General features: G+C 42.1%; 8 protein-coding genes across 8 annotated transcripts; 6 read left to right on the top strand and 2 right to left on the bottom strand. All coding sequences in view use genetic code 12, as the record gives it.

The window, feature by feature from the left end:
* Positions 1 to 342: 342 nt before the first annotated feature.
* Positions 343 to 1,506, top strand: PICST_19389 (predicted protein; the record flags this gene model as incomplete). Its single annotated transcript, XM_001385230.1, has 1 exon — positions 343 to 1,506. A coding segment is annotated over one exon (1,164 nt), but the record flags the coding sequence as incomplete, so codon positions are not given.
* PICST_60166 (DNA repair protein) lies at positions 1,507 to 3,201 on the top strand (the record flags this gene model as incomplete). The annotated part of the gene is made up of 1 exon (XM_001385229.1): positions 1,507 to 3,201. The coding sequence occupies one exon, from the start codon at positions 1,507 to 1,509 to the stop codon at positions 3,199 to 3,201; it is 1,695 nt and encodes a 564-aa protein (XP_001385266.2).
* Positions 3,202 to 3,812: 611 nt separating this feature from the next.
* On the top strand, positions 3,813 to 5,681 carry PICST_60029 (predicted protein; the record flags this gene model as incomplete). The annotated part of the gene is made up of 2 exons (XM_001385228.1): positions 3,813 to 5,467; positions 5,507 to 5,681. Coding segments are annotated over 2 exons (1,830 nt in total), but the record flags the coding sequence as incomplete, so codon positions are not given.
* A 1,444-nt stretch (positions 5,682 to 7,125) lies between these two features.
* On the top strand, positions 7,126 to 8,244 carry PICST_47071 (predicted protein; the record flags this gene model as incomplete). The annotated part of the gene is made up of 1 exon (XM_001385227.1): positions 7,126 to 8,244. The coding sequence occupies one exon, from the start codon at positions 7,126 to 7,128 to the stop codon at positions 8,242 to 8,244; it is 1,119 nt and encodes a 372-aa protein (XP_001385264.2).
* Positions 8,245 to 10,615: 2,371 nt separating this feature from the next.
* On the top strand, positions 10,616 to 12,798 carry ACS1 (acetate--CoA ligase). Its single transcript, XM_001385226.1, has one exon. It carries the CDS (start codon positions 10,661 to 10,663, stop codon positions 12,686 to 12,688), a length of 2,028 nt encoding a protein of 675 aa, XP_001385263.1. The 5' UTR covers positions 10,616 to 10,660; the 3' UTR covers positions 12,689 to 12,798.
* Positions 12,799 to 12,935: 137 nt separating this feature from the next.
* Positions 12,936 to 13,715, bottom strand: HEM4 (Uroporphyrinogen-III synthase (UROS) (Uroporphyrinogen-III cosynthetase) (Hydroxymethylbilane hydrolyase [cyclizing]) (UROIIIS); the record flags this gene model as incomplete). The annotated part of the gene is made up of 1 exon (XM_001384911.1): positions 12,936 to 13,715. The coding sequence occupies one exon, from the start codon at positions 13,713 to 13,715 to the stop codon at positions 12,936 to 12,938; it is 780 nt and encodes a 259-aa protein (XP_001384948.2).
* A 377-nt stretch (positions 13,716 to 14,092) lies between these two features.
* On the bottom strand, positions 14,093 to 18,705 carry SPT23 (SPT3 Dosage dependent suppressor of Ty-induced promoter mutations-like protein). The gene is made up of 3 exons (XM_001384910.1): positions 17,856 to 18,705; positions 17,522 to 17,735; positions 14,093 to 17,386 (listed from the first exon to the last, which is right to left on the bottom strand). Exons 1-3 carry the CDS (start codon positions 18,031 to 18,033, stop codon positions 14,281 to 14,283), a joined length of 3,498 nt encoding a protein of 1,165 aa, XP_001384947.2. The 5' UTR covers positions 18,034 to 18,705; the 3' UTR covers positions 14,093 to 14,280.
* A 1,836-nt stretch (positions 18,706 to 20,541) lies between these two features.
* PICST_67925 (nucleolar shuttling protein with an RNA recognition motif) lies at positions 20,542 to 22,313 on the top strand (the record flags this gene model as incomplete). The annotated part of the gene is made up of 2 exons (XM_001385225.1): positions 20,542 to 20,618; positions 21,296 to 22,313. 2 exons carry the CDS (start codon positions 20,542 to 20,544, stop codon positions 22,029 to 22,031), a joined length of 813 nt encoding a protein of 270 aa, XP_001385262.1.
* Between the last annotated feature and the right edge of the window lie 67 nt (positions 22,314 to 22,380).

Genomic DNA, 22,380 nt, shown 5'->3' with positions numbered 1-22,380 from the left:
CCTTGTCTTCGGCTGAACAACCATCATTGCTGTTAAGTTTCTGTGAATGGGTGCAAAATCAATTGACTGATCTATTCTACCATGCAGGTCTTCAAATAGTAGCGTAAGTCTGCTATCAGGTTCAGATTTCTCATACATTCCTCTTCTTAACGAGATAATGCCATGTCTTCTCTTTTTGTAAATGAAGACGAAAACGAGAATGATACCGAGATTCAAAATCAGAATCACATCGCAAACGATACCGAAACACATTTTGTGAATGAAAATGCTAATGAAAACGAGACTTTAACTATACCTTTGAACGCGATTCGCAATGAGATTCAAGCAGAAACAACACACAGAGAGCAAGGTCTGATTCCTGTTCATTTTGAGGAGCCCGATGTTGTACCCATATATCCGTCTCGTGAAGTGAATTGCACTTTGCCGTTGAAATACCAACAAGAAATTGTAGAAGACATGCTAACTAAAGATGGATTGCTAATACTCGGCAGAGGTCTAGGCTGGGACTTGATCTCTGCCAATTTGCTACATGCTCTCAGTTCGCCTTCTGTTACCTTGAGACATGGACCAGCCAAGACTGTAGAGAAGCGAGGACTAGTTTTTGTCTTAAATGCCATGGATGATGAAATTGTACGATTGAAAGAAGAACTCACAGATTTGCAATGGTTGGACGACGACGAAAACTCGTCCTTTGTAGTGATAACCAACGAGTCGCAGGTTGCTAGAAAGAACTTGTACTTGAAAGGAGGAATAATCTCCATCAAGCTGCGATTGTTGGTTGTAGATTTGTTAGCTGGCTCTATTTCTGCTGATGATATAACGGGCTTGTTCGTACTTCATGCAGAAAGACTCCGGGAAACCTCTGATACTTCGTTTGTAGTCAGTTTGTTTAGAGATGAGAACCTGTGGGGTTTCATCAAGGCGATTTCAGACGAGCCAGAGTCATTTGGTGGATTCACACCTCTTGCAACCAAACTTAAGGTGCTAAGGTTATCAAACGTGTTCTTGTGGCCTCGGTTTCATGTTGAGGTTTCGGCATCATTAAAGCCTAAAGGAAAGCGTAAAGAAGCTGACACAAGACAGCAGGCCATAGAAATCAATACCAAGCTCACTTCCAGACTGAATAAGATCCAAGCAGCCTTGATCACATGTATGGAAGCGTGTCTTCATGAGTTGCGACGCCATAATCCTGAACTTGCTACAGAGTACTGGGACAAGGAAAACATCCATGATCCCAATTTTGTCATTCGAATCAGAATTTCGCTTAATCCACAATGGCACAGATTGTCGCGGACTTCGAAGCAGTTGTATTTTGACTTGGAGACACTAACGGGACTTTTGAATAAGTTGCTATCCATGGATTCTGTCAGTTTCTATCAGGAAGTGCAAGGTATTGTAGATCTTAACGTTCGGAAACTGAGTTCTGGAATGGAGTCTTCTATCAGTCCTTGGTTGAACTTGACGGAGGCTAGTACCATTATAGCATACTCCAAAGAACGAGCTCTCATGAAACACAGCGTAGGCTCAGATTCTGAAGAGTATCTTCTTGAAGAATTGCCTAAGTGGCACGAACTTGGAAACATGTTGGATGACATATTCCACGAGAAGTCACTATCATCAGAGAATCTGGGTCCTATACTCATTATGTGCTCGGATACTCGTACAGCTCGTCAGTTGTACCAGGTGATAGAATCAATGAAAGAGATTAAAGTAAGCGGTAAGAAATACTTCAGTTCCAGAAGATTTATGATTCTGAAGTTGCATGAGTATCTCCAATGGAAGGAGATCAACAACTTGTCTAAACAGCTTAACGAAGATTTGGAGAAATCTGAAGACCAGACCGAAGAACAGATTATTACGTCTAAATCATTTACCAGAAATGGACAACCAGCTAGCAAAAGACGAAGAACTCGTGGAGCTTCTTCCACAGCAAGAGTTGCCAAACTATACTCCGGGGAAAACAGAGGGGCTGTCGATATTGATGAAAATGTATTAGGTCAAATGGACCAAGAAATCGTAGAGTCAGAGGAAGACGATGTCGTGGAAACAGGACCTACTGGTTTATTTGTCGAAACTGAAGACATCATCGTGCCTTCGTTAAGTCATATCAATATGGGTGATCAGGTAATAATCCAAGTCTACGACGAAGGCAGAAACGATGCTTTACTTCAGGAAATTTCGCCTTCATACATAATAATGTATGAACCAAACTTGTCATTCATACGGCGTACAGAAATCTTTCAAGCCATAAACAGGGACCAGCCTGCGAAGGTCTTTGTAATGTTTTACAGCAACTCCACAGAAGAACAAAAGTATTTGCTTCGATTGAAGAAGGAGAAAGATGCATTTACTAAGTTAATCAGAGAAAAGGCATCGTTGAGTAAACATTTCGAGACGAGTGAAGATAACTATAAATTCCAAATTCAGAGAAATCAAACGATGAACACTAGGATAGCAGGAGGGGCTTCGTTCAGAACGACCGATGAAATGAGAATCGTCGTGGACTCAAGAGAATTTGGTGCTCTGCTACCAAATTTGTTGTACAGAATTGGAATCAAAGTTGTTCCATGTATGCTTACAGTTGGCGATTATGTCATTTCTCCTAAGATTTGCGTAGAGAGAAAGGCAATTCCAGATTTGGTTTCTAGTTTTAAATCTGGAAGATTATTTACTCAGTGTTCTCAGATGTTCAAGCATTATGAGACACCTACGTTGCTAATCGAATTCGACGAGAACAAGTCATTTTCTTTGCAGCAGTACGCTGATTCCCGGTTTTTAAAAGGAAGAGCAGAAACAGCCAACGATTCGCCCATCAACCAACTGTTGCAGTCTAAGATTATGGAGTTGTTGGTTGCATATCCCAAGTTGAAAATCATATGGTCGTCTTCTCCGTATGAGACAGCACAGATATTCATGTCGTTGAAAGCCAATCAGGAGGAGCCAGATGTAGAATCAGCTTTGAATAAAGGTGTCAGCAAAGAAGTCATAACTGAAGATGGAGGGCCACCAAACTTTAATGACGACCCGATCGACTTCATACAAAACATCCCAGGCATAAACGATATGAATTACTATAAGATTATCCAAAATGTCAGGAATTTAGAAGAGTTGGTTCAGCTCTCAAAGGAGCAGTTTGTGAAGTTGCTTGGAAAAGAAAACGGAAAGAAGGCTTATAACTTTATCAACCATAGAATTAAGTAGGTGGTATAACGGAAAGCAGAGCATGAACTAAGAAATAGGTAGGCTCTTTCTCATACTAGGGCATTGATATCTGAAACAGTACAAATGCACTAGATAGTTACTAGGCATACACGAGAAGGCTGAATCGTTTCCTCTGTGGTTCCAGTATGGGAAAACATTCTTTGAACATGAAACAGGCTATATTTAAATTTAGAAGAAGTATTCATAGCACATTTTGAGAATAGTCACTATATCGTCAAATTTCATTAAAAACTTTTTCTACAAAAAGTAACCAGAGCATCCAGTATATCCATACACTCTCAGTATATCACTTTCATGTAATTTTTACCACGGTATTCTCTACAAAGCTGGATTGACAGCTCTACTTTTCTATAGCTGCTAATTTAACTGATTTGGTTGCAAGTTGCGCGGAACAAAATATTTTGTTGACATTTTGCTCAAACAGGGAATTGCCGCAGCACTTCTAATTAGGGCGCAAATTCCAGGATATGAGGGATGACTAGCTCTGCTGAAACTGAAGATATCATGGAAAATATCTTATTTAAGAAGGGACGTTCTAGAAATCTGGAATAGTTGGAAACAGCTGTGGACTCTCACATTATTGTATGTCGATGAAAACAGGAGCCGTGGGCGGTGGGGGTAGCCATCTCTACATTCAGCATAAGCAGAACCTCGAGTTTAAATATCTCTATTTCAAGATCCAGAAGCTCATTAACAAGAAGGTCAACCTTAGTCTCAAGTATGAACAGTTGAAATCTCCGGAGATTCACTCCACTTTGATAAAGCCCATCACTGACACAATTATCAAAACGGCTGATGCAAAATCACTTCTATACAAGCTAAAGACTTACGATATTTACAAGTATGGGGAAGAACAGACTGTGTCCGACAAGGTTGTCTTTATTCTTCTTCTTCTACGGTACGAATACCTCATTCAGTCAGAAAACAACTTGATTTCTCATGAATTGCTTATAACTAAAGCCAACCTATGTGAGTTATTGGCTATCCGAATGTTGAGGGAGTACAAGTCCTACAATCGAATAAACCTACTTTTCATTAATCCGTTGCGGACCCAAACTTTCAACACCTTGGAGTTGGCCGTTCTTTCGAATTCAAAGAGATTCTTGACCCAGCCCATTATTGTTAGAATTTTGGACAGATTCTATAATGGAGAGTTGATCAGAGATTCGTTGTACAACATGGAGAACGACGATGACGAAAGATCATTAATAGGCAACAACGTTAAGCACAATAAGCTTGCAAAGTTAACATTCAAGAACATTGTTAGCAGATGCAGATATGTGCCAAAATACCAGTCGTTGGTTATAAACTTGAGACTTGTAGCCTTTATGATGATGTACTTTTTGCTCATTCTTTCTAAGAGAGGTAGCCAGTTCAGCAAGTATTCATTGTCAGGTATAGAAACCGCCTTTTGGTTAATTGGAATGCAGTTGAATTTGGAATTTCTCTTGAAGATCTCCAAGATCGAAGTGAGGTTCTTCCGAATGATTATATGGAACCATATAGACTTCATCTTGATATGTCTTGTGGATTTATCCTTTCTTTTGAAAATTACATACCTGCCTTACTACAGAGATGTGTTTAGTTTGATTTCAATTATCATACTCCCAAGAATGCTATCTGTTCTCAACAACTATCGGTTTTTCAATTTGATAATTGTCTCGTTCAACAGAATGATGTGGAATTTGATGGGACTCCTTTGTTTCTTCACCTCCTTGATCAGTGGGTTCTTCTTTGCATTTATCACTTTATCCAAAGATCGGTCTAATTACGATATCATGTTTGATATGGTGAAGATATTCTTTGGATTCACACCGTCTGTGTGGAACAACTGGGACAACTACAACCCGCTAGGAAAAACAATTCAAATGGCGTATTTATTCTTGATTCAGTTCTTCATTGGCACTGTCATGGCTATCGTGTTGAGTAGAGTATTTGCAAAGGTAAACGAGCAAAACCAACAGGAATTTGATTACTTCAAGGCTACCAACTTGATTCTTTACTTCAAAATGGCTGAAATCAACAGTGAGAACTCAGCCATCATGAAATTGTTGAATCTTGCAAACTTCCCAACTAATGTTTTGATAATGACATATGAAATGCTGATCGGTAGGTTCTTTGTACCTACTCAAGATACTACAAACGAACTCAAATTCTACACATTCCTCTCCAGGAATGACTACGACCAGGAGCTTGTTGATATGCTCAGCGAAGATGCAGATGGCGAAAGCTTATTGGTGCAAAAGTCGAGAAATACCTCTTTGTTGAAACAACCGTATGGCAGGAGATATAGCCAAATCAAGGCTACACCTGCTTTGAATCAGGTTCAGTCCATAAGCACGTTGGGAGGAAACTTCCGGAGTGCATCGACTGATTCCAACTTCATCGATGAAATCTTGAATAAGAAATACGGCAAGAAGTCGATTCCTTTGGAGAAGGTGAAGACAAACAACAGCGACATGAGACTTTTGAGCACTCCCAACAACCGGGCATTTTTCAAGCCCAAGTCTATGAAAACGCGAAGCAAGGAAATCTTGACAAAGCTAATAAACTTGGAGGAGATGCTCTTCAAGCAGCAGAAGGACCAACAGAACGATGAGCTCACGGACGACGATAACGAAAGCAACACTGACGAAGGTAACGAAATGGGAATTTACGATATAGCAGAAGCTGCCCTAAACGACATTGATCTGATCAACTCAGACTTGGACTACGCAGAATACGAAAACAGTCACAAACCCCAGCTCATTGTCGACAACACAGACAACGACATGGACACACTCAGCGAAGCTGTGTACGAGCTGGACGATACGTTCTAGATAGCACTATATAAATAGGATTTAGTTGCAAAAATTTTTAAGGAACCTGCGACTGCACACAGAGCGATTGCAAACGTAGCCTATGGGAATCGAGAACAACCAGGAGCTTTGGGGAGAGCGAAGACGGATAAGCCTCCCGACCAGAGGAGTACGAGTCTGGAGACGGACACACATAGAGAGCGACGTTTGCTGAGCTGCCGATAAAATTGTGTTTTTGAGCGCAGGGCCTCAACCAAATGTTTCTAAGAGCAGAGCAATTGAGCAATAAGCTCAACGAATCCAGAATCCGTCTTTGGAGATCCAGCCAAGATTAAAGTCGTTTCTTTCATCTACAGTTCCTTAACACGGCCGTACTCCTTAGTCAATATGCACAATGTCCTTCTAGACCAGCCGAGATCAGTAATCAGACAGTTATCGTGAGCAGGATGCTGCGGGAACTCTTTGCCTAATCGAGTAAGGAGTCGCATATTAGTTTTTGAGACAGGCTGATTGGCTCGAGGACTTCTGCAGGACAACTCATCACATGATTTAGGAAGAGCAAAAGTCACAGGCAAAAGGGGTAGACGGAGCTAGCAAAAGAGGAGGATGGGCGTTTTGGATGGAGAAAAAGAGACAACCAGAGGGCAAGAAGCTACTAAGTAAGCTCTCAGAATTGCCGGTTCAATTACACGACGAAACGGCTCCTTTTCCCGAAACTCGTAGCTCCAGCGGTTCAGGCTCAAACTGAAAAATCTCACACGGAAAAAGAAAATTTCGCACGCAAAAAATATTATAGAGGCTCTGAAAAATCTCAGAAAGTTGAGATTAGATGATGACATTGTTTAGCCTGTCAGAGGAGAAGAGCCGCTTCGCTGATTTCTGGCTTCTTGTGCTTCCGGTGGTGATCCTTCGTATATAAAACGCTACTTTGCTGTTTTTCTTTCTAACTTAACCGTTGGTCAGTTGAGATACCGTGTTGAAATCTTGTCTTGCTTTTCAATTTTCACAAATTTTACTTTGATATTTTCACTTTCTGGTTCTATCAGATTCCGCTTGTTCGCTAACTCATAAGAACTTTCCCAAAACTACTCTAAAATCTTCAGGAATGCCCCACCACACCATGACCTTCGAATCTAATATCATTAACGGTAATGCTAGGAACAACCCTGCCACCAATCACATCCAAATTGGAGGCAGAAAGTCCACGCTTGCAGTGGTGCAATCCGAAATAGTCAAGAAGGAGATCGAAGAAGCATTTCCACACATTAACTGCTCGATTTTGGCGCTTTCCACTTTGGGAGACAAGATCCAGAACAAGCCTCTCTATTCATTCGGCGGAAAATCGCTCTGGACAAAAGAACTCGAGATCTTGTTGTTGGACCTGATTGACGAGTTTCCCCAGCTTGACTTGATAGTGCATTCCTTGAAGGACATGCCAACGAACTTGCCTGATGAGTTTGAGTTGGGTTGTATTTTGAAGAGAGAAGACCCTCGTGACGCTTTAGTTATGAGAGCCGGATCACCTTACAAGACGTTGGACGATTTGCCAGCAGGCTCTGTAGTGGGAACATCTTCCATCAGAAGATCATCGCAACTCGTGAAGAACTATCCCCACTTGAAGTTCGACTCTGTTCGTGGTAACCTTCAGACTCGTTTGAGCAAATTAGACGACGACTCCCAACCATTCGAGTGTATCATTTTGGCACTGGCTGGCTTAATCAGAGTTGGTTTGGGCCACAGAGTTACAGACTATTTGAACGCTCCACACATGTACTACGCCGTTGGCCAGGGAGCTTTGGGTGTAGAAATCAGAAAAAACGACACCAAGATGAAGAACATCTTGGCTAAGATACTGCACATCCCAACATCCCTCTGTTGTTACGCAGAGAGATCGTTGATGAGATACTTGGAAGGAGGGTGTTCCGTGCCGATAGGTGTTCACACGAACTACGATGAAGACTCGAAGGTGTTGAAGTTTGAGGCTATCATAGTCAGTCCCGACGGAACTCAGTTTGTGGAAGACGAACTTGAAGCTCAAGTCGAGACCTTGCAACAGGCCGAAGCCTTGGGTATACAACTAGGCGACAGACTCATCGCTAAGGGTGCAAAGGATATCTTGGACAAGATCGACTTCAATAGAATCAACCAGGCTCCTAGCACCATCAACACACCCACTCCATCCATAGCTACCTCCATAGAGGCCGTCGTTTCTACGGCTAACTAAATGCCCCACTCATGTAAATATTACTCCATACAACAGACCCTAGTTGTTGTTGTATATGCTGGACTTCCAGTGCTGCCATGCCCTTCAACTTCATACTATTATACATAATATATAACGATAAAATGCTAAAAGATCAACATTGTTAATAGGTTAATCAAGAGGATAGGATATTATCTCTATCTATTCAAAATTATCAGGAATTGTAATGACATGTTTAGATGTAATGAGATTGATAAGTTCTAGTCGGGTAAGAAATTCGAGTAAATTGACCCTGCTTACCATCATTCTGTTTTGGCATAAGATTATTTACACTGTGTTCTAGAATGGTATCTTCTACTACTTCTACAATTATTCTACTACCGTCTACACAGTTCTAACTGAGTAATCGCTTAGTAAGCGTTTTCGGGGTTCTTCGAGGTCGAGACTAGTCGCGACAGACGGCTAGCCGATAGCGATACATAATAGTTTCTCCAAAAGCAATCATCGGCAATGGTACAAAGGAGTTAGGATCTTGAAAAATTTAGGTGAATATACATCACGTGACAAACCCAAAATTTCCCCAGATTTTCTGTTTCTGAAGACCCCGGATAAGAGGTAGTACTATATAATTCCGATTTCTTGGAAGCCACTTGGACCGGAGTTGGTAGGAGTGAGACGAGGTTGCTTAACTATGTTAATCTACTGCTGTGCCCTGAAACGAGCCAAGACAAGATTTGAAAGACCTCATTAAAGGTTGGGGAGACTGGAGGTAGGGGAAAGTAGCAAGTACACGCGATGGAGCGATGGTACCAACCAAATTGTCTACTAAAACTTCGTAAATTTCAGGAAAAGGGCTTTGAATCAAGATTCAGAGACTGTCAACAATACAAGGGTATATAAAAGAATATAAGAGTGTAGCAGAGCTAGTAGAGAGTTGTAGAGAGATGTAGAGAGTTGTAGATAGAAAAGAGCCGGACTGAAGGTGCGAGAGGCCCGGTGAATCGCAGAGAAACCAAATTCTGACGTATGGAAAGATAGATTTCAATAAAATGTCTGTCTGCCTCACAACGTGAGAGTTTTGTTGGCATCGGAGTTTTGCTGATCAAATTCAAAGGCTGGGGCCGATAAGACGGACGGATGAATCAAGAGGTTATAGGATTGGAGAAGTTCACGTGACGAAAAGGTAAAGTGTAAGCTCAGGCAATTAGTAAATCTGTGAATCGCTAATCTGTGATTCGTAGTTGACCAGATGAAAAACGTACGATGGAGAATGTCGGAGCCCGACAATTTGTGGGGCTGTCGGAGTTGGCAGCCTCTACATTCCTGAACTCCGAGAATGAAAGTCCGGGCGATCACACCAGACATTTTACAGCAGGTCGTGTGTTAGTACCGGACCCACCGATTTGTGGGGTCAAGTGCTGATCTTGCTTTCAGGTATTTTTGTCAGTCAAGAAGATAATTGTCCTGACACTCGGTCACAAACGAACTCGGCTGAATTCATTCCTCCGACTCCGACAGGGATATTATGCGATTGATTAACGTATTCGAGATCGAACCGGAGTCGGAGTCTGAATCTGTGTCTGACTGTGTTTGGGCCCTCTTGGGTTCCTGCGATTGCGACTTGGATCTTGGTGTACGCAATGTCTGTCTGCTAGCCCCGACGGGTGTCGGAGTGTGTCTGGCGCCCCTATTGCGGCCCACTGGGAGTCGACAATTTGGTCACACAAAAGCATCCATAGTAATTTGACTAAGCTCATTGGTGCTCGAAACGGGTTTTGTCAGTCAGATCTACCACGGAGTGGGGTAACTTAGGCGAAAAGTGTCTGTACCAACACTTTTGGAAACAAGGTTGCTGGCAGTGCCGACAATTTGACCCGTTCGCCAATTACTTCCGAATGCGACGATATTGGCCACAACGGTCAGACAGACAATTCGTCGACACTGACCATGGTGAACCTCGACGAGGCTCATTTGCCCCAGGTACTGGACACAAAGGGAGTACTATCTACCCACCACAAACCGCTAAATATTTATAGCTGCTATTGCAAATGCGAAACTCACACCGACAATAATGTGTAAATTTATGTCTGATTTGTAGGTAAATATGTGTCGGGTGTCAGGACATTTTCACCGAATCACTGTCCCACCGCAGCACTGCCAGAGTGTGGATGGGTTTTTTTTCTCGTCCTTCAACACAACAATTGGATATTTTTTACTAAAGTCCGACTTTTTAGGTGCATACCAGAACTGTGTGGCCTGCAGACACAGAAATTTGGGGTAGACAAAATCTCAGACCTAGTGACAAATTCCTGGAGCAGTATAAATACATCAGAAAATCCCCAGACTATACTTTTAGCATCTTGTCTTTTCCAACCTTCATAAGCAACAATTGCTAAGTAGTCTTTTGTTGGTTTAACTTAATTGTCAGTCAGATCCAATGCCTGAATCTACTCAACAATCCCACCTCACCTTGGACCACGAGAAGAAGATGGACCCTCCACAGGGTTTCTTCGAGAGGTCCAAGTCCAAGCCTAACTTGCCAGACTTTGACACCTACAAGAAGATGTACGACCAGTCCGTTACCGATCCAAATACCTTCTTCGGTGAACAAGCCAAGAACAGCTTGGATTGGTTCAAACCTTTTGACTTGGCAAGATTTCCTGTCGATTCCAAGGACGACTTCAAAAACGGTGACTTGCCAGCTTGGTTCATCAACGGTCAGTTGAATGCCTGTTACAATGCTGTTGACCGTTGGGCCATCAAGAACCCCAACAAGCCTGCTATCATCTATGAAGGAGATGAACCAAACACCGGCAGAATCATCTCTTACGGTGAATTATTGAAACAGGTATCGAAGTTGGCACAGTCTTTGACAAAGTTGGGAGTCAAGAAGGGAGACTCTGTTGCCGTCTATTTACCAATGATTCCTGAAGCCATCGTTACATTGTTGGCTATCGTGAGAATTGGAGCTATCCACTCGGTAGTTTTCGCAGGTTTCTCGTCGACATCACTTAAGGACAGAATCTTGGATGGTGACTCTCAAATCGTCATCACTGCTGACGAGTCTAAGAGAGGTGGAAAGACTATTGAAACCAAGAAAATTGTCGACGACGCCTTGAAGGACTGTCCAAATGTCAGAAACGTCATTGTCTTCAAGAGAACTGGTAACGCTCACGTACCTTTCAATCCTAAGAGAGATTTGTGGTGGCACGAAGAATTGGACAAATATGGTCCATACTTCCCACCTGTTCCAGTCAACTCTGAAGACCCATTGTTCTTGTTATATACCTCGGGTTCTACTGGAAAGCCAAAGGGTGTTCAGCACAACACCGCTGGTTACTTGTTGGGCGCTCTTTTGACCACCAAGTATACTTTTGATGTCCACGAAGATGATATTATCTTTACTGCAGGTGATATCGGCTGGATTACCGGGCATACGTATGTCGTATACGGTCCTCTTTTGAATGGTGCCACCACCGTTGTTTTTGAAGGAACTCCAGCCTATCCTAACTTCTCGAGATACTGGGATATCGTTGACGAGTACAAAGTTAACCAGTTCTATGTCGCCCCTACTGCCCTTAGATTGTTGAAGAGAGCCGGCACTAAGTTTGTTGAGAACTACGACTTGTCTTCGCTCAGAGTTCTTGGATCCGTCGGTGAACCTATTGCTGCTGAAGTCTGGCATTGGTACAACGACAACATCGGCAGAGGCAAGGCACACATTGTCGATACCTACTGGCAAACCGAGTCGGGATCACATTTGTTAACTCCTTTGGCCGGTGTGACTCCTACGAAGCCTGGTTCTGCTTCTTTACCATTCTTTGGTATTGTTCCCAAGATCTTGGATCCTACCACTGGTGCCGAATTGAATGAGAACGACGTCGAAGGTGTTTTGGCAATCAAATCTGCCTGGCCATCGATCACCAGAGGTATCTTCAACGACTACAACAGATTTATCGACACCTACTTGAAACCATACCCTAACCACTACTTTTCCGGAGATGGTGCTGCCAGAGATAATGATGGTTTCTACTGGATCTTGGGTAGAGTTGATGATGTGGTTAATGTATCTGGTCATAGATTATCCACTGCCGAAATTGAGGCTGCTCTTATTGAGCACCACTTAGTGGCTGAATCGGCCGTTGTGGGTTATGCTGACGACTTGACTGGTCAAGCTGTGGCTGCCTACGTTTCCCTCAAGAAAGACAAGAACATCGAAGACGACATCGAAGCCGTCAAGAAGGAATTGATCTTGACTGTCAGAAAGGAAATTGGTCCTTTTGCTGCTCCTAAGTTGATTTTGTTGGTTGATGACTTACCAAAGACCAGATCTGGTAAGATCATGAGAAGAATCTTGAGAAAGGTTTTGGCTGGTGAAGCTGATCAGTTGGGTGATATCTCAACTTTGTCGAACCCCGGTGTTGTCAAACAGATCATCGATGTTGTCAACTCCTCAAAGAAGTAATGGTAGTAATAATATGATGTTTTTTTTTAATTATAAAACCTATTTATTAATTGCTCGTTAGTTAGTTAATTTGTCTATTTATTGTTTGATTTCAAATGTATAAACAGATGAAAAGGAAAGTGTCTATTCTGTAGAGTACTATGAGGTCAACGAGTATTCAGAACTTACTATAAATTCAATATTGTACATTATATACTTCTATTAACGAGGATTTATACTTTCAAGTATGCTTTTAAGTATTCTATGCTTATGCTGTATTCTCTGAATTAACTATTGCTTCATACAATGAAGATGCGTGTGGTTTAGAAGCAGTAATATCTGGCTTTATACTATTCTCCAAGAGATACTCTTCCGTGGTAGGACCAATAGAAGCGAGTTTGAACTGGCTTTGTCGCTGGTTTCGTATATACTCCACTATCAGCTCTGTTCCCTGAGGACTGAAAAATACGATCCAGCCACCAGAAGTTCGTTCAATGTAGTTGGTAAAGTTTTTAACTACATCATCTCGCACTTCTGTTGTGTAGATCACAGTTTCCTGTAAGTTATGATTCCATTCCATGAGCTTTCTCGGGATTATATCCTTTCTGACAACTCCTGTGAAGAACACCATTCTTGTAGAAATATCTCCAACTTCTTCATGTATCAACTCTGCCAACTTCAGTCCGTTTCCAGCGCGCTCTCCGCCTCTGATCAGGCTGAATCCCAACGTCTTCAACACTGAAAAAGTTGCTGGTCCCACAGTATAGCCAATCTTCGATAAGATCTTCTTCTTTACTTCTTGTTCAAGCAGACTAAGGCAGTCGCCTAACATTTCGACAGCCCTCTGTGACGTTATGATGAAAACCGGGATCTCGTCTACAAATTCTGAGCTTCTTAGATATTCCAAAGTCCGTTCCCTGTCGAAGTGACGATGAGTCAAAAGTGGTAAAAACTCAGGACAAAAGCCGTTCTCGAGAAATATACCCTCGTACGGATCTGTCGGTACACTAGCATTCTTGAGAAGTAGTACCGGTTTCGCTTTTGGCATGGCTGGCGAATAAGAAAAGAATTATTGATGTTTTTCACGTTAACAATTTTCTCATACCAGAAGATTTTTAAATTTTTCACTTGAGAAAATGTGGGGCATCTGTTGGAGACAAAATTAGAGACTAAATCAAGATAAACAAGAACATTTCCATACAAATCACAAATGAAATAAAGTATGTTAAACATATAGAATCTACACTTACTTTCATATCAATTCCACTCATGGATTGTCCGGTTTTCTCTTCTATCTCATATTTCCAGAGTTTCCTTATCACCGTGAATCACTCATCCTTTTTTGCACCCAAGCGGAAGTCATGATCACTCTAATCTCCAGCAGTAAATCCTTATTTCCTGCGGAGAAATGCAGCTACAATGATTCCAAAATTGAACTATAGTATTCTAAATGTAAAGCTAAATAATTAATTAGGCGAATGCAAGCACTCAGAAATAAACAAAAATTATCAATCAAAAACAAAACCGGTTATATCCCAATAACATAGAAATTGCAATAGATAACAAAATCAAATATCCCAATCACTACAGATTCATCATCTTCGTTTCTCTAATTAGACATTGAGGAGTCGCCCAGTGGCTTGGACTACGCTTTCTCCATTGTTTCTGAAAACTCTGCCGATTCTTTCGTTTCCTACCATCCATTGGCCTACAGTTGTTCTGATAATCAACTTGATGTTCTCGATGGTTTCGAATCTGTAGCCCATTACGCTGATCATGAAGAACAACCCAACAATGCCTACCAAAACGGGGAACCAGAAGAATAACAACATCTTATCATTTTCAACTGTCTTACGAGGATGATTGATATACGAAATCACAATATCTTCGGAAGAATCAGAAGAGATACCAGCATCATCCTGCTGATCAGAATCTACACCACTAACCTTGCTAGAAGATCCTACTGCACTGGAAGTTGTACCATTGAGACTTCTTTCAATCTGAGTCTTAGGCTTTGAGCTGAAAGATGAAGGGCCAAATGGGAATAAGTCATCGTATGATGGCAAGTTTTCTTCTTCGTCATTATTAAAGACATTTTTGACCTTCTGCCACAACCCGGGAGGAGTAGACGTAACTGTAGTATCATCGCTCGACCCAGGAACAATTGTAGAGTTAGATGTCAACGACTCGTTATCATCTATGTCTCCGTCGTTGTCAGAACTGTAATTAGAGCGAGTCTCTTCTTCGTCTTCCTCTTCATCGTCGTAGTAATCATCTTCATATTCAACATCGTTGTAATCGTCTTCGTCGTCATTTGATTCAAATTCAGAATCTGCAAACTCAGAATTAGTATCTTCAATAGGTGGTGAATGTGGTGGAGAGAGCAACTCCTTTCCAACAGAGTAGATATCGTTTTCACGAACTATACTTGAACTAGCTTCAGGCTCATCCTGCAATACCATTTTCGAAACATGGCGCCCATAGTTCATGGTGAACATAGAGTTCAATGAATCCAAACTGATAGACTTGTTTAATTTGTCGTCGTCTTTGACTTCTTCAAGATTGTCAAACTCGTCGCTATGCTCAGCTTCCAAGTTGTTGAAGATATCCAATACGTTCAAGTCACAGTAGTCTTTCAAGAATTTGTCGTTGGACAACTTCAAGTTCCAGTTCGATTTACAGTCCACAAAGATGTTAATCAAGTCTCTGTGGCCACACATCGAGGCTAAGAAGAGAGGTGTAATACCCTGGTTGTCTTGCAAGTCAATCTTGCATCCATGCGTAATCAAGAACTTGATCAAATGGGTGTACTTCTTCAACGTAGCCAAATGCAACAACGACTGTCCTTGTTTATTGCTCAATTGCCAGTTGGGAATAATAATAGGACAGTTGGGCAAATCTACTAAAGAAAGGAAACTGATTAAGATCTGCTCTGTGGACAAATCGGACTTCGTTAATTGCTGAACAGCCTTATGGGCACTGTCAAACCATTCAATGTTAGCACGGTTCATGTTTTGCGTCGTTCCAGTAGGTGAGTTTGCAGCGTTGGTGCTGTAGTTACTGGCGTTGTTGTCGGTTCCCACAATTCTCTTAGCGATGTTCTTGGCGTCTTCCAACTTACCATTCATCTTCAACCCAACTATCTGTAATGCCAACTCAATCAACTGTCTGTCAGTGTCGTCGGTGTACGTAAATATCTGCTGATGTTGAGGACCTCCCAACATCATACTCTCCTGATCTTCAAAACTGACCAAGACTTGTCCAGGCTGTGCTGCTGGAGGGAGATAAGTAACAATTGTAGTTTCGGACCAGCAATGTGTAGCCAAAGCCTGGTTGGCTCCAAACTTCACTTGTAAACCTGGGCGGAAATTGAAACCTAATAAAGTCACTTCAATACCTCCACGAATAGGACCCTGGGCAGGAATGATTCTCTGGATAGAAGGCAAATTCTGTTGAGATGACTGCAGCTGGTTCTGTGCTTGAGTTAAAGGAGATAGACCAAATCCATTAGTAATTGAAGGAGTCTGCGTTTTCACCATCAAGTTATGATTCGTTGTAGAGGTATTCGTGTCACTGTTGCTCAAAGGAGAGAATCCATTCACACTACCGTTGAACATTGGATTTGTGGAGCTGTTGAAAGAATCGTCTATAGATAACTTCTTACGCTTCAACCCTCTACCTTCCGTATTAGTATCGGTATTAGTCTGAGGCTCAGAGGCGGACTCGTCTATAGAGTTAGGTGACAATGGATGAAGAGAATTTATTGAACTCTTCTGTTCTCCATCGCTGTCTGAGTGACTCTTCTTCTTCTTGAACTGAGGTCTGGATTCATAAGAATCGTTCAAAGCCTGTAAGTTTGTCGAAGAGTTAGCTACAGAGTTGGGAACTGAGCCGTCATTTCTGATCAGAGAGGAAGCCGTGTTTTTCTTTCTGTCCATTATCATTATCGGAGTAGAAAGATGCTTGGCAACAACAACACCCTCTTGGTTCTTCACTACAAACAAGAGCTTGAATCCTTCTGATTCCTTGTGGTGTCTACAGTAACAGATGATTCTGGCCGAAAGCTCCAACGATTTGTCCAAATCATTCATCAAACCCGTTGGAGGTGGAAACGAAACTATCTCTTTACAGTTGAAAATGACAGCCTTCTTCATCATCTTGTCGTCAGCCCACGAGTTGGGGTTGTTTTTCACAACTCCAGCAGCTGTTGTTAACGAAACAGGGCTGTTGTACGTGGTAGAAACTTCGACGTTTTCACCCATGTCCAGATTGAAACCGGCCTTTCTACGCGATGCCCTCTTCTGCTCCCTCTTGATACATCTAGAGCAGATATTGCACGAACTCTTCAAGTCTGACGTCAACACATATGCATCTAAATATAACAAGCTTTCCTTGATTCTGGGACTCAAATCGTTGATCGACTCGTTGAGGCAGAACTTGTTCTTGGAAAGCAAGTCTTGGGGAATATGCAAAAGAGTATGAGGAGGTGGTGGACTCAAAGAGAACTTCAACTTAATCTGGGTTTCTACACGTGAATAATGAGGCAAGTTGAAAAGCTGAAGAGTATATGGCAACTTCAGCATGGCTTCTGGTGAAAAATCAAGATACGAAGCATCAGGAACATCCACAGTAGGAGGGCAAGGGTTCATGAAATGGTTTCCAAACTTCAACTTGGACACTTCATCGCGAAGAAATTCATATTCGGCTAGCTGCGTTGTGCTCTTGATTTGACTAGAACCATTTAATAATTCACCATTAAGATGATTACTGGCTGCACTACCTCTTTTGTTTGCATCATAATCGTTAGCACCAGCTGGTAACGGTAAAGTAAAGTGTTGATGTGACACAGAAGACGGGCTGTGATCGTTCTTAGAGGAGTTTGTGTTTTCCTGATTGGTGAACATGCTGTTGTTGGTGGTAGTAGTATAGTTGATTTGGTCCATATATAAGTAGTCCTCGTTGGAATTCTCGAGATTGTTATTGTTATTCATGTTATTGACAGTAGTATTGCCATTATTGATATTGTTGATGTTATTCATATCGTTAGCGTTATTCGTGAGAAGAGAGTCTGATTTCATGAGGTTACTACTTGGATCAAAGCCGTGGTTGAGCTGTGACACAGAGACATTTCGGGAAGGATGTTGAGACACTTCAGTAGATACTGGAATCGAGGTTGGATGGTAGAAACTGTCCAACAAATCTGTCTGTTCCAATTTGACGTTGGCACCAGACACGGGGGTGTTTGTTCCTATGGAATCGTATACTCGCTGGTCCAAGAACTCGTCAAGGATGTCCTGGTCGTCGTGCTGAAGATTGGCCAAGAAGTTGTGATCTAGAATGTTTTCGTCTGTCAAGGAGGAGGTCATGCTGAGCGTATGAAATCTGTGATACGATAGTTATCTAATGTGAAATATGTTGTAATATGATACAAGGAATGATACTACGACTCGTCTGAATACGATGTATGACACGGGATATCGATATGACTTGTACGATATATGCTTGGTATGGCTGAGAACTTGTTCAAGAGCTGCTTTCACGCGATTCAAAGACTACAAGAATGCTATGGGTATCTATCCTGGAGATATGGGTATGATGAGGATAATGAAAACGGAAAGCTCTCGTAGCTGAGATCCACACGGGTTATACAACGATTAGGAGAATCACCTTGTAGTCTCGAGCAAGTGTAGCCGATTAACACACACAGTATTTGGGTCTACCGTACAAAATTTGTTGAATCGACCGAATGTGAAAACGGTTCGTCGTTTCTGGACTGGCTTCAACGGCTGGACACGTTGAGCTGGCTGGACGCTTTCTGGAACAGAGCGGGCACTATATGGATATGTCAACACCCAAGTAGCGATTGGTGGTTTAGGACGAGGGTTTTGGCTGTGGAGTCGGTATATATAGCAGGCAAAGAATGTGGTTCTAGACCTTTTGGCGTGGTCTTAGACTCCCTACTATATCTTTATATGTGACAACAGATAAATACGGCTCTGCTGCTTAATATATTCTGTTGTTTTAATGTGTTGGTCTTTTCACTTCAGTTTGACATCAACTAACTATGGTCCATAGTTAAGGTTTGGGATGTCGTCGCAAGCGTGAGGAATTTTTTTAGGCGCAGGCATTCTGCGCAAAGTGCGACTTTCTTGGATTTCGGCGCTTTGTGCAGGTGCCTGACCCCTTTCCCACAGGCTTTTGTTGAATAAAAAAATGTTGGGTTGTACAAGTCACGTGCGTGTGTGGGGAGCAAGGCTGTGTGCCGGTTGGCGTCTGGTGCGCTTAAGCAAACCATATGCTGAATGCAGGACGGGCCATTATGTGCATGGCGCAAGATTTTCCGTGATCTGCTGTGGGATTTCTGTAGAGCGTATAATTCGTTTCCAAAGGCCCTATTGCGCTCTACAAACTACATTTGTGTTATCACAGGTTACAGCCGTCTTCGGTGCAGAAGACATATTAACTAACTCTAATTAAATAATTGCCCGAGGCCGTCTCAAGAGCTCGCCACTCCACGTATACAAAGTGCAACCAATGGTGTTGGTCGTATTCTCGCAGTCTCCATGTTGCACGGAAACTTTTATAGTACGAGAATCTCTCGCTATACGCTATTGTTTCCAAAATGTTCGGCCGTAACACGTCTAGCGTTCGCCTGCACGCAGCCCGAGTTCTTCTTGCTTCCACGAAAGTCTGGAGCCAACATTACTGTGTGGATATTGTTGATTGCAAAATCTGACCTGGGCCATCAAAACAAAGCCCAACGGTTGCAGCAGATATGTCGTTTCCAGATAGGAGTCGCCGCCAGATAGGAGTCATTGATTTGAAGCTGCTGCACGTTTTTCTCTTGTTGTACAATTGTTGCTCACATGCGACGCCAACAATTGCTGGTCATTTATTGTTGTATTCTGAAGACAACTAGCACATGGAGAAAGCTCTCCTATTTGGTAGCGTGTCTTCTGTCAAGCTGCTTCTTATTTGGACAATGGGGTTCGGGAGATTGAATAATGTACCGAGCCCAATCACCTCGGTATCTATGCTGTGCGGTGTAGAATCTTCTGGTTCTAGCGGAGTCCGCTGTTCTCTACTCCTCTATGCTTTAGTCTGTTCTGTAGGCATCTGTTCTTGCTCTGTTCTATAGTTTGCTGATGCTGTCCTTTTAGTTAGGACCATTGCTGTTCTAATCTACCATTTTTGTGTTCAGCACAACTCGTCTAAATTTTCATAATTAAATCCGCAATTGAAAGTCACAGATCCACGTCACCATGATACCCGGTACAGAGACAAGACTATAAGAAATACCAGTGCAATAAAGCCAAATTGGAGACCATACAATTGGTTGCGAAATATCTGAAAATACCAACATTGTTAATATTTCGATACTGTATATTGTGACTTCTACTTGGGCTCAAGCATTAAGACTGGCTACGGTTGAGCTGGCTCAATGAATTCCCTTATATCGATGGCTGTTATGAGGGTTCAGATTCTGCTCCAGATTCTACTCTGGTCTAGCACGTTTCTGTAGAGGCTTCTAGATTCCTTAGAGGGTGCCAGTCGCTAAATATATACGGGTTCTCACATTGCGAGATTATGAAGAATTGAGATTCCAACTGCCCAATGGGATCAGCTTAACTGGAATACAAGCCTATGACCACGTTAAGTAGGGTCAACCATCGCAGATACATTGCATGCTAGCCTAGCAACACCGTAAACCGCTCCTGAAACTGCTAGATAGAATCAATGTCGTTTCGTGATGGATTGCAAATTCAATCACGTGCCAGTGTCGTGCACCATCCAGCTTGCTTTCCATGCTTTGACAATTTTCATAATTTTCGGTTCCAGCTTTATTATCTACTTTACACCCTGAATCACCAACAATGCCTAAGAACACTTTGTACGTGACAGGATTCACCCGTGAATCCAAGGCCGCCGACTTGGCACCAGACTTCGAAAAGTATGTATAACTTCATTCACTAACGACTTTCTGAATAGACCTGTTTTGAGTCATTTCTCTCCCTCTGAAGACTGTGAGAATGTGATTGTTGGTTTGATTTATCAATACCGATCCTGTTGATATACTTATATCATTGATCAAAGCTGAGCAAGTTTGAGTATGGAATTTGTATCCATAAAACTCGATGGTCAATTATTGATAATTCTTGTGAACTCTACTGATTTCACACGTCAAATCAACACGTCTAAACGGACAACTTCATCGTTCATACTCAGTCTCATCTCTCTTCTCTCTGGACGTCCTCCTCTGGGCTCTTCTTAGCATGCACATTCCATCCGAATCAATGTTAAAGATCCTCACAGCACTCCTCATCCACTCCTTCATTTACTCATCTCCTTTCCTTCATTCATCTTCCCTTCATTCCTCAATATTCATCTTCAATGTTTACTATTTATCTCATTTATTTCATTCATCCTTCATCATTATTCATTATCTTCCATCCTACTTCTTATCATTCTCTCCTGTAGACTCAATGTTTATTTATTCATTCACACATCATTTCAAGAAATACTTCATTCATTTCGTCAAGAACAAGTCATCAGTTTATTCAAAAACAAGTCACTAGTTTATTACAATCGTCAATATTTACAAGAATCATCAAAACTAACATCATCCAGATACGGAGAACTCGTCAGATTAGACATCCCTCCTCCCAGAACAGATGATGGAGAAAAGTACGCTTTTGTGGAATACAAAGATGCTGAAAGCTGTGAAAGGGCCTTAGAGTTGGACGGAAAGACCTTACCGTACTCCTTGAAGGATGGTTTGGTTGTTCAAGTTGCCAGATCTGATCCATATTCCACCAGATCCAGAGGAGGTTTCAGAGGAAGAGGAGGATACGGCTACGGAGCCCCAAGAGGAGGATACGGTGCGTACCCACCAAGAGGGGGTTATGGAGGATACCCTCCTAGAGGTGGCAGAGGAGGTTATGAAAGAGGTTACGAGAGAGGCTATGGTGCTCCCAGAGGTGGTTATGGCGACAGAGACTACCGCGGGGACCGTGGTGACCGTGGTGACCGTGGCGACCGTGGCGACCGTGGTGGACGTGGAGGCTACGGCTCCTATGGTGGAGGACGTGGAGGTTACGGATCCTACGGTGGACGTGGTGGACGTGGAGATTACGGTGATAAAGAATATCGTGAAAGAGGCGAAAGAGGTGAGAGAGAAAGAGGAGCACCAAGGGATCCAGCTTACGACAACAGAGGAGATAGATACGAACGTGAAGGACGTAGTGAAGAACAAGGCGGAGAAGACAGAGGCGGAGACTATAACAGTGGCAGAGGTAAATATTCGAGGTCACCATCGAGATCTCCACCAAGAAGAGAAAGATCTAGATCTCCTGAACGTTATTGATTGTAGCAACAATAAAGCTCAATGAAAGCAAAAGAAGTGAGAAGAACAAATCTACAATAGCAAAAGAAATAGAGATACTCATCGTAACTATCAAATACACATTGAGCAAGAATACACCGTGCACCAAAGCTGTAGTCAAACTGTGCTATTGTCAAATACAAGTAGCAATAAATGTCAATAATATACTCAAGCTGTTACAATATAAACCAATAAAAAAAGATTAACAATTGATGTTATCAATCTGTTCATATATTATATATAATATTCATCTATTAATTATCGACATTGTCCTAGCTATCTCATGCTCCATGTAGTTTTAAATACTATGCCCCTGCTACAGCGGACATGG

This window comes from Scheffersomyces stipitis, chromosome 5 (genome assembly GCF_000209165.1).
Source record: "Scheffersomyces stipitis CBS 6054 chromosome 5, complete sequence".
In the NCBI taxonomy this organism is placed as follows: domain Eukaryota; kingdom Fungi; phylum Ascomycota; class Pichiomycetes; order Serinales; family Debaryomycetaceae; genus Scheffersomyces; species Scheffersomyces stipitis.
The sequence above is the reverse complement of the archived record's forward strand: the minus strand, read 5'-3'. Positions and strand labels throughout refer to the sequence as shown.